The sequence below is a fragment of the Oncorhynchus kisutch genome, linkage group LG19 (assembly GCF_002021735.2).
Source record: "Oncorhynchus kisutch isolate 150728-3 linkage group LG19, Okis_V2, whole genome shotgun sequence".
Classification (NCBI taxonomy): domain Eukaryota; kingdom Metazoa; phylum Chordata; class Actinopteri; order Salmoniformes; family Salmonidae; genus Oncorhynchus; species Oncorhynchus kisutch.
In genome coordinates, this window is record NC_034192.2 from 23,526,177 (window position 1) to 23,538,445 (window position 12,269).

General features: G+C 42.1%; 1 protein-coding gene across 1 annotated transcript in view; it reads left to right on the top strand.

The window, feature by feature from the left end:
• nyap2a (neuronal tyrosine-phosphorylated phosphoinositide-3-kinase adaptor 2a) overlaps positions 1–12,269 on the top strand; it is a 108,495-nt gene that overhangs the window by 79,458 nt on the left and 16,768 nt on the right. The window contains exon 4 of the mRNA XM_031798602.1: positions 7,408–8,532. Within this exon, the coding sequence (XP_031654462.1) occupies positions 7,408–8,532 (1,125 nt within the window). The remainder of the gene's footprint in view (positions 1–7,407; positions 8,533–12,269) is intronic.

The following is a 12,269-nucleotide window of genomic DNA, read 5'->3' on the forward strand; positions in this document are numbered from 1 at the left end:
AAAGTGGACCATGACCCCAAGCACACTTCCAAAGTTGTGGCAAAATGGCTTAAGGACAACAAAGTCAAGGTATTGGAGTGGCCATTTATAAAATACATTTATAATGTGGAATTTCACTAACTGCTCTCCCAAGGCAACAGCCTCGGGAAACATTTCAAATGGAGAGGAAATAAGCATTTTGTTAGTTTTCACTTTGCGAAATCTTAATCAGTCCAAACAATTCAAATTCGAAATTCTTACTTTCCAATTAACTTCGCATTACTTTCACTAGTCTACATCTCTGTTTCCTTTAACTAAGAAGACCTCTCAATCACCATCACCCAGTACATATACCTTCTGCTGCAACACTTGTTTCCCTCTACAATCTATACTATACTCGACCTCTGTCTTTCCGTCTAACGTTTACTTTACCAGGTGAACAAAAAGTTTTAAATTACAGTGGAAAGAAACATAATTACTCGTGACCCCTCCTCCGTTTCGTCAATTCAAGAATTGTTAAGAATAAGACGGAATAATGTATCTCACGAGATTAAAACCCATAGGGTTTTCCTGAGTCTACTTGGAGTGTTTGGTTGTGACAAAGAACGCATTTTGTTATACATTTATTTGAAGAAGAAGAAAAGAAGAGAAGAAAAGACTTGCTTGGGCCAAGAAACATGAGCAATGGACATTAGACCAGTGGAAATCTGTCCTTTGGTCTGATGAGTCCAAATGTATGATTTTTGGTTCCAACCGCCATGTCTTTGTGAGACGCATGGTAGGTGAATCATGGAGGAGGAGTGTGATGGTGTGGGAGTGCTTCGCTGGTGACATTGTCAGTGATTTATTTAGAATTCAAGGCACTCTTAACCTCTCTAAGGTATGTGGGATGCTAGCATCCCATCTGGTCAACATCCAGTGAGGTTGCGGCGCGCCAAATTCAATTACAGAAATGCTCATTATAAAAATTCAGAAAACAAAACATATTTTACATAGGTTTAAAGATGAACTTCTTGTAAAACTAACCACAGTGTCATATTTATAAAATGATTTTCGACGAAAGCATACCTATTCCAGAACATACCTAGCCCAGAACATAGCCCAGTTGACAAATTATTACAAACAGCAACCAGCCAAGCAGAAGCGTTACAAAACTCAGAAATTGAGATAAAATGAATCCCATACTTTTGATGATCCTCATATGGTGGCAATCGTTTTGTTAGAGAGTTTTCTTCAGTAATCCACAGGCTCAAACTCAATCAAAACAATCAGACAAAAAAATCCAAGTTCATAGAAACATGTCAAACGATGTTTATATTCAAACCTCAGGTAGTTTTTTAGCCTAAATGATCTATAATATTTCAACCGGACAATAACATCGTCAATATAAAAGGTAAACAAGAAATGCACATGCGCCTGAAAAAAATGTTAGGGTCCACTCGTTCAGACTGGTCTTACTCCCTCATTTATAAGAATAATAGCTTGAAACGATTTCTAAAGACTGTTGACATCTAGTGGAAGGCATAAGAACTGCAAATGGAGTCCTAAGTCAATGGATACTGTAATGGCATTGAATAGAAAACTACAAAACCCCCCAAAAAACGACTTCCTGAATGGATTTTTCTCAGGTTTTCGCCTGCTAAATCAGTTCTGTTATACTCACACTATTGTAACAGTTTCGGAAACTTTAGAGTGTTTTCTATCCAAATCTACCAGTTGTATGCATATCATATCTTCTGGGCCCAAGTAGCAGGCCGTTTAATTTGGGCATGCTTTTCATCCAAAATTCCGAATGCTGCCCCCTACCCTAGAGAGGTTAAACATTATGGCTACCACAGCATTCTGCAGCGATGCGCCATCCCATCTGGTTTGCGCCTAGTGGGACTACCATTTGTTTTTCAACATGACAATGACCCAAAGCACATCTCCTGGCTGTGTAAGGGATATTTGACCAAGAAGGACAATCACCCGACCTCAACCCAATTGAGATGGTTTGGGATGAGATGGACCGCAGAGTGAAGGAAAAGCATCCAACAAGTGCTCAGCATATGTGGGAACTCCTTCAAGACTGTTGGAGAAAATGCCAAGAGTGTGCAAAGCTGTAATCAAGGCATTGAAGAATCTATAGTGTTAAAAATATATTTTGATTTATTTAACACTTTTTTTACTACATGATTCCATAAGTGATATTTTATAGTTTTGATGTCTTCACTATTATTCTATAATATAGAAAGTAGCAAAAATAAAGACGAAACATTGAATTATTTATTTATTTTTATTTTACCTTTATTTAACCAGGTAGGCAAGTTGAGAACAAGTTCTCATTTACAATTGTGACCTGGCCAAGATAAAGCAAAGCAGTTCGACAGATACAACGACACAGAGTTACACATGGAGTAAAACAGAGATACAGTCAATAATACAATATAAACAAGTCTATATACAATGTGAGCAAATGAGGTGGGAAGGGAGGTAAAGGCAAAAAGGCCATGGTGGCAAAGTAAATACAATATAGCAAGTAAAACACTGGAATGGTAGTTTTGCAATGGAAGAATGTGCAAAATAGAAATAAAAATAATGGGGTGCAAAGGAGCAAAATAAATAAATAAATAAAATTAAATACAGTTGGGAAAGAGGTAGTTGTTTGGGCTAAATTATAGGTGGGCTATGTACAGGTGCAGTAATCTGTGAGCTGCTCTGACAGTTGGTGCTTAAAGCTAGGGAGGGAGATAAGTGTTTCCAGTTTCAGAGATTTTTGTAGTTCGTTCCAGTCATTGGCAGCAGAGAACTGGAAGGAGAGGCGGCCAAAGAAAGAATTGGTTCTGGGGGTGACTAGAGAGATATACCTGCTGGAGCGTGTGCCACAGGTGGGAGATGCTATGGTGACCAGCGAGCTGAGATAAGGGGGGACTTTGCCTAGCAGGGTCTTGTAGATGACATGGAGCCAGTGGGTTTGGCGACGAGTATGAAGCGAGGGCCAGCCAACGAGAGCGTACAGGTCGCAATGGTGGGTAGTATATGGGGCTTTGGTGACAAAACGGATTGCACTGTGATAGACTGCATCCAATTTGTTGAGTAGGGTATTGGAGGCTATTTTGTAAATGACATCGCCAAAGTCGAGGATTGGTAGGATGGTCAGTTTTACAAGGTATGTTTGGCAGCATGAGTGAAGGATGCTTTGTTGCGAAATGAGAAGGTGTGTCCAAACTTTTGACGTATTATACATGTTGTTGCTATTATTAGGCTAACAGAAGAACACATATCTTTGGACAGATCCAGGGAGGCCTGGCCCGAGTGTCAGGGATTGCTGGTGGTCATAGGGACAAAGAAAGTCCCTTCCTGCCACTAATTAACTAATGGATAGTTCATTAATAATTTAATAGGCAACTTATTGGAAATGTCAGAATAATTGGCATACCAATAGCTACTGTAGGCCATATGCATTTCATTTTAATTTCAAAGTTCCAATTAGTTGTTTACTCACATAAATGCTGCATATTATTGTTAAGAAAAATTATCACTTCCACTCAGTCACTTCCTGCCACTAATTAACTAATGGATAGTTAATTAATAATTTAATAGGCAACTTATTGGAAATGTCAGAATAATTGGCATACCAATAGCTACTGTAGGCCATATGCATTTCATTTTAATTTCAAAGTTCCAATTAGTTGTTTACTCACATAAATGCTGCATATTATTGTTAAGAAAAATTATCACTTCCACGGTGGAGGCATGGTTCTCCTTTTGTCTATGGTCCAGCTTGCCGAGTCGGATACTATTTCACTGCTGCTGCTGTTGTTGGCCGGGACGCAAATCACACTTCTCACCAACTTGGCTAGCTGTGGATATACTGTGCTCTTTTGGACTTCCACCAGCCCAACAGATCTCTTTTGTCTGCCATCACAGGCCTCTGTTGTATATCTTGTCACGTCATCATCATCTTCTTCATCAGCATATTCTGTGACTTTTTTCCACTCTGAAAAGTCCAACTCTCTTCTCTTGGCGGGTTGTGGCACAGACACAGTATTCTGTAGGCTCCTCTGATGGTGGCACAGCCATGGATTGTAAAAGTTTGCACACATGGTCATAGACATCTTGCCTGTCTTGGGCGGGCAGCATCCTCAACTGGTTGAACTTGGGCCAGATGAATGTTGCCACCTTGTGTAGGTCTTTGATGGTCACCTTCCGCTCCAATCAACCGCTGTGATGCTGTCGCACTGACAGTGATACCTTATTCTCTCTGACCCGAGACAAACCAGGTTAATTAAGAGTAAGATACTTTTCCAGTTCCTTCTGTGTGTCAAAAAATGGCTTTAGGAACTCCAGGGGATACTGCATGTAATTCTTTTGACTCTCTCTGTGGGGCTCTTTCTGCGGACCTACAGCTTCTCGTGCACTTCATTGTACATGTCCTGAACAGAGTTGAGGGTCAGGTACACCGTATTAAACCTTGTGTCTCCCATCTGCAGCTGGCTCTTTGAGAGTTGCACAGCCAGCCCAGACTGCTTGACATAGCTGTAGAGCGTATAATAAGCACATAAACTTTCAAACCCGTTTCATGGCAAATACGATGCCCATGGAAAGCAATATGAATGAATTAGGTCTAAATTATTATTATTATATTGGCTATATTCATTATATTCCTAAATGCACTGTTGCTAAAGGTATTACATGTTTATATAAAGCAAAATAATTAGGATAACATACTGCATTGTATTTATTTAGCTTATATCATCATATCATAAGTAACCTACCTGACAAGGTACTTTACTGCTGTGAGCGTTTCAGCAATGTCAGGTGCATCGATGGCCAGTGCTGCTCCCTCAAGGCCATGTCACAGCACCGTGTATAGAACTTGGTTCTGGCAGTCCAGTCTCTGATATGGCCGAAGGGCTAGAACGATGTTGGAGCCCTGGTCAGTTTCCCAAACAATGTTGCTTAATGACGTAGAGTTGAGGCCACATTTGGTCACGAGCAGCTTCACTATTTCTCCCGGTTTTGGCATCTTCTGCTGGAAACTGTGCTGTGGTCAGGTTGGAAATCTGGAAATCTGCAGTAATATAATGGCATGTTATCGTCAGATAACTAAGCTGCCGATAGTCGTCAGTCCGTATGTCAGGATGTTTTAACTTCTCTGTCAGGTTTTTTCTCTTTTCGTCTGCCAGGCTCAGACATCTGGCGGAGACAGTCTGGTGGAGGGGCAGAACAGAGGTAGCATGCACCTTCCCGTAAGTAGCCAGCACATCAATACGCTTTTGGGCAAGCTCGTCAATGCCTGCCCCTTCTACAGTATTGAAGGGCCAAACATCCTTGCCAAACATCCTTGTCATGTACCGACTACTTTACTTTAACTTCTTGATGCTACCAATCCCTGTAGCGGGATAATTTTCATCTTCAACCGCTGAATAGCATAGCGCAACAGTCAAATAATATTACTAGAAAATATTAATATTCATGAAATCACAAGTGCAATATTTTGAAACACAGCTTAGCCTTTTGTTAATCACCCTGTCATCTCAGATTTTGAAATTATGCTTTACAGCGAAAGCAATCCAAGCGTTTGTGTAAGTTTATCGATAGCCTAGCATAGCATTATGTGCACTTAGTATCAGGAAGCTTGGTCACGAAAATCAGAAAAGCAATCAAATTAACCGTTTACCTTTGATGATCTTCGGATGTTTTCACTTACGAGACTCCCAGTTACACAGCAAATGTTCCTTTTGTTCCATAAAGATAATTTTTATACCCAAATTACCGACGTTTGTTTGTCGCGTTATGTTCAGAAATCCACAGCAAAGAGCGGTCACGACAACGCAGACGGAAATTCCAAATAGTCTTCATAATGTCCACAGAAACATGTCAAACATTTTTTATAATCATTCCTCAGGTAGTTTTTAAAATATATATTCGATAATATATCAACCGAGTGTGTAGCTTTTTCCATAACAGCGGGAGGAACAATGGCCGCTTCACTCAATTGTGCACCATCTCACTCTGAGAGCCCCCACCTCTCCACTTACACAATGTGATCCTTCACGCTCATTTTTTAAAATAAAAGCCTGATACTATGTCTAAAGACTGTTGACACCTTAGGGAAGCCACAGAAAAAGGAATCTGGTTGATATCCCTTTAAATGGAGGACAGGCACGCATAGGAACACAGAGGTTTCAAAATAAGAGGCACTTCCTGATTGGATTATCCTCAGGCTTTCGCCTGCAATGTCAGTTCTGTTATAGTCACAGACAATATGTTTACAGTATTGGAAACTTTAGAGTGTTTTCTATCCTAATCTGTCAGTTATATGCATATTTTAGCATCTGGTCATGGGAAATAGGCCGTTTACTTTGAGAACGTTATTTTTCCAAACATAAAAATAGTGCCCCCTAGCTTCAAGAGGTAAAGTGGCACAGTTACGTTTTTGTTAACAAATGCAGACATATAGGTTTGGCCTGGGGAAGAGGCCGTCGCACCAGGCCGTCGCACCAAAATGGCACTACAGAGAAGACGTACCAGTTGTCTTGATGTCATACTTTAAAAATGCCCCGTACCCTTTGCATTTTTTCATTGCCAGAGGATTTGCCAGTGGTTTAACAACCAGGTCAAATGTTTTCCAGAGATCAGACTTCCCCTTTCCCTCCTGAGCAACCAATATTAATTCGCCTGTGGCAAAACCCTTCTTCACATCCTTCGCATCCATTTTTCTGTGTTATAACAGTTTTCTGAGGTTATAACCAATTTATTAATGCAATTATGATTGGCTCTCCTATGGTCCGGCCCTACCTTATCCGTCATGCCCTACATGCACGGTACATGCACTACATGCAAGTGCCACGTGAATAGAGCATGGTAATGGTTGAAGGGAATAGGGAATGTTTTTGCTGTCTAAACAAATGAGGGATTTCATTAACAGAACTTTTCAGTAAGAGAAACAACAAGTAAAACAATGAATTAAAATGACTGTAATTAGGTATAGTGTCAGGAACATGGACAACGGGATACACACTGTTGATGGCTGCACTGCCTGTCCTGCTCGTTGACAGAGAGGAGGAGAGAGACAAGGTGCTGCATTTAAAAAAAAAAAAAGTTTTATGTACACAGCCAGACAAGCCCGAGCTGGAATTTGAGCCTGGCTTGGAATGACAACTCTACCCCCAACCTTGAGGCTAATGCTAACCCTAACTCTGAAGAAACAAATATCCATGTACTTGCAAGTGGGGGAAAAAAGTCCAGTGTGGCAGTCTCCTGCACCTCTCCATGTATATTTATTTATCTGTCTTTCAGAAGTGTTAAAAAGCGCAAGTAAAATTTTGGCGTGACCAATAAAGTGATCTTAATCTTAAACAATTCTGCCTCTATTGTCCTTTGTATCATGGTTATCTGCTGATGACCTGTTTTAACGCTACTGTCTGTCTGTCCCCCATGCAGGATCCAAGTCGCGACCTTTCAGTGAGGAGTACAAGCGGATCCCTCCTCCCAAGCCAAAGAGGAACCCTAACACGCAGCTGAGTACCTCCTTTGATGAGTCCTACATCCAGAATCATGGCAACAGGAAGGAAGGAAGGAGGGAAAAGTCCTCATCGCAGAGCCAGAGCCCAGCCCCAGATACGGAGGACGAGGACGAGCCTGTCTACATCGAGATGGTGGGTAACATTCAGAGGGAACTGAAGCAACGCCTCCTGGAGGACGAGGACCAGAGTGAGTCGGTCTACGAGGAAATGAAATACCCCATGTTCGACGACATGCTCCAGGACGCTAAGTGGGAACAGGACATGGAGCAGGGTCGTTCCTCCTCCTCTCACACCACCCCCCGGGGGTCCCTCTGTGACATCCCCGCCCCCTTCCCCAACCTGCTCACCCATCGGCCGCCCTTGCTGGTCTTTCCGCCAGCCCCTGCCCAGTGCTCGCCTAACTCGGATGAGTCACCCCTCACTCCGCTGGACGTCACAAAGCTGCCCATGCTGGAGAATGTTGCCACTGGGTACACCAACAAGCCCGGGGGAGGTGCCTCTCCCACGACCTCTGAGGCTCCGCCCCCCTCCTCCTCCCCCCACCACCGCAAGGGGGAGAGAGACAGAGACAGGAAACGAGAACGGGAGAAGGAGAAGGATAGAGAGCGGGATCTCCAATTCACCCACACTATCACTGCGTCTGGTCGCTCCTCTGCCCCTCCCCTGCCCTCCACTCTCTACAAGGCATCGGCGTCGGCTCATGGGTATCCCAGAAGCCATTCCGCGTGTCCCTCACCTGTAAGCATGGGCCGCTCGATCACACCACTCAGCCTCAAGCGTCCACCACCTTATGACGCCCTGAAGATAGGTGGCAGCATGCCCCGATCCACCTCCTCCGTTGCGCATGCCGCCAAGAGCTCAGTTGGTCAGGAAGGGGGAGGCAAACTGAGTAACTCTTCTTCGGCCCACAGCTCCATGCAGAATGTGTCGCGTTCCCGCACCCCTACAAGCCCTCTGGATGAACTCACCAACCTGTTTACTGGTGGCCGGAATATGCTAAAGAAGGGATCGGGAGGGAGGAAGGTCAAGGAGTCCGCTGAATGTGAGTGCCTATGATTAGGTATTGGCACACACAATATTTTGTTCATGAGGGTTAAATTGTCTCAAATGATCTATGTAAATTCAGAGGGTGACTGCTAAAAAGTTGCTAAAAGGTATTGATTAAATTCACACATGGATTATACCTGTCAATCTGTCTCCTAACCAGAGACCATGAGCAATACCTAGAGAGACACAGGCCATGTCAGTGAGAAAAAAGAGTGAGAGGCAGTGTTAGAGGGAGAAATATAGAGAAACAGTGTTGGGAATAGAGGAAAAAACACAAAGAGAGAGGGAGGCAGTGTCAGAGGTGTTTTCAAGACGTTCAAACATTCACAGATGACCAGCAGTGGTCAAATTGTAGAGAGTACAACAATTCAGCACCTCAGGAGTAAATGTCAGTTGTCTTTTCATAGCCAAGCATTGAGAGGTTGAGACAGCAGGTGTGGTAGAGATAGAGAGAGGGTCGAGAACAACGCATCTGGGACAAGATAGCATGTCTGGTGAACAGGTCAGGGTTCCATAGCCACAGGCAAAACAGCAGAAACTGGATCAGCAGCATGGCCAGGTGGACTGGGGACAGCCAGGAGACATCAGGCCAGGTAGTCCTGAGGCACTCCTGAGACATGGTCCTGTAGAGATGAGTCAGAACAAGCCAGGACTGTGCGATATAATAGGGAGTTGTGGTTTCCAAAATACCAATATTCTACACAGTTTAGTGCAGAACATGTGGCAATAAACTACAATGACCATAATGCATTGCTCACCCACTTTGGGGCGTCAGGTAGCCTAGAGTGGTTAGAGCATTGGGCCAGTAACCAAAAGGTTGCTGGATTGAATCCCAGAGCTGACAAGGTAAAAATCTGTCATTCTGCACCTGAGCAAGGCAGTTAACCCACTTGGATGTTGATTATGGCAGCCCCCCGCACCTCTCTGATTCAGAAGGGTTTGGTTAAATGCGGAAGACACATTTCAGTTGAAGGCATTCAGTTGTACAACTGACTAGGTATTCCCCTTTCCTTTCCTTACTTGTCAGGGAGAGAAGAGAGAACGCACAAGAGGGAAAGAAAGCAGTTGCTTTGCGAGGTACAGTATCTCTACCTGAAAATACATGATCTTAGTCAGTGGTTACCAAAAATAAAAAACATAAGCCTATGCAACATTAACTTACATTAAAAAAAGGCTAAGCCGTTATTTGATCAATTTTCTTTTGCCTTTACTACTGTAGCCCATAGAAACGCATTGAATAACACAGTCATAAATGGCAAAAAAGTAACATAAATAATCAGGAATAAGGTTTTGAAGTGTCTGTCCTGTATCTAGGAGATATAAGAAAGCTCAGGAAATACAGTTGATGTCGGAAGTTTACATACACCTTAGCCAAATACATTTAAGCTCAGTTATTCACAATTCCTGACATTTAATCCTGGTAAAAAATCCCTGTTTTAGGGTCACCACTTTTTTTTAAGAATGTGAAATGAATAATAGGCAAGAGAATGATTTTATTTCAGCTTTTATTTATTTCATCATATTCCCAGTGGGACAGAAGTTTACATACACTCAATTAGTATTTGGTAGCATTGCCTTTAAATTGATTAACTTCGGTCAAACGTTTCGGGTAGCCTTCCACAAGCTTCCCACAAAAAGTTGGGTGAATTTTGGCCCATTCCTCCTGACAGCGCTGGTGCAACTGAGTCAGGTTTGTATGCCTCCTTCTACAGGATTGAGGTCAGGGCTTTGTGATGGCCACTCCAATACCTTGACTTTGTTGTCCTTAAGCCATTTTGCCACAACTTTGGAAGTGTGCTTGTGGTCATTGTCCATTTGGAAGGCCCATTTACGTCCAAGCTTTAACTTCCTGACTGATGTTGCTTTAATATAGCCACATCATTTTCCTTATTCATGATGCCATCTGTGTTGTGAAGTGCACCAGTCCCTCCTGCAGCAAAGCATCCCAACAACATGATGCTGCCACCCCTCGTTCTTCACTTTTGGGTTGGTGTTCTTCGGCTTCTAAGCCTCCCCCTTTTTCCTGCAAACATAACGATGGTCATTATGGCCAAACAGTTTATTTTTGTTTCCTCAGACCAGAGGACACTTCTCCAAAAAGTACGATCTTTGTCCCCATGTGTAGTTGCAAACTGTAGTCTGGCTTTTTATGGCGGTTTAGGAGCAGTGGCTTCTTCCTTGCTGAGCGGCCTTTCAGGTTATGTCAATATAGGACTCGTTTCACTGTGGATATATATACTTTTGTACCTGTTTCCTCCAGTATCTTCACAAGGTCCTTTGCTGCTGTTCTGGGATTGATTTGCACTTTTCACAACAAAGTACGTTCATCTCTAGGAGACAGAACACATCTTCTTCCTGAGCGGTATGATGGCTGCGTGGTCTCACGGTACTTATACTTGCATACTATTGCTTGTACCGATGAACGTGGTACCTTCAGGTGTTTGGAAATTGCTCCCAAGGATGAACCAGACTTGTGGAGGTCTACAATTTTTTTCTGAGGTCTTGGCTGATTTCTTTTGATTTTCCTATTATGTCAAACAGAGGCACTGAGTTTGAAGGTAGGTGCTTGAAATACATCCACAGGCACCTCCAATTGACTCAAATTATGTCAATTAGCCTATCAGAAGCATCTAAAGCATGACACAATTTTCTGGAATTTTCCAAACTGTTTAAAGGCACAGTTATTTTATTGTATGTATACTTCTGACCCACTGGAATTGTGATACAGTGAACTATAAGTGAAATAATCTGTCTGTAAACAATTGTTGGAAAAATTACTTGTGTCATGCACAAAGTAGATGTCCTAACCGACTTGCCAAAACTATAGTTTGTTAACAAGAAATATTTGGAGTGGTTGAAAAACAAGATTTAATGACTCCAACCTAAGTGTATGTAAACTTCCGACTTCAACTGTATTGTGTATGGGTTACCTTCAGACGAGTCCCATGACACTTGTGAGAGAAAAAAAACAGAGATTACCATTGTGTATTTGAGAGTCTCCCCTTTCCACATAGCGGTCATACTAGTTTGAAGGCCAAACCGTTCGTACGCTACTGTTTTCACAAGAAGGCCAATTTTCGGGACTCTCATGCTCTGACAAACATAACTGTATATCGGCCGACATTGGCAGATGTGGTGGATTGAAATGCGGTCCATGCAAAAAACTGATATCTCTAGCTTAAATTGACAGAATCTGTCGGGATTTTTAAAATTATGTTACTTGAAGGCTGTGTCAATAGACTCTTTAGGATTCAAAACTGTTCTGTAAGCAATGTTTGTACAGTAGGCTATAGGCCTATGTTGGCTTTGGTTGAATTGCCCTGCCAGTGTTCTTCTCAGACCATTTAGAAATGATACATATTTTTAAATCTATGTGACCACAATGGTAATAGATTATTTGTTGTATTCGTTGCTTCGGAAAGTATTCAGACACCTTGACTTTTTCCACATTTTGTTACATTACAACATTATTCTAAAATGGATTTAAAATAAATAAATAAAATCTCATAAATCTACACACAATACCACATAACAACAAAGCAAAAACTGTTTTTCAGACATATTAGCAAATTTATATATGAATTTAGTTTTAATCACATTTACATAACTAGTCAGACTATTTAGTCAGTAGTTTGTTGAAGGACCTTTAAAAGTGATTACAGCATTGAGTCTCTTGGGTATGTTGCTACAAGCTTGGCACACCTGTGTTTGGGGAGTTTCTCCCACTCTTCT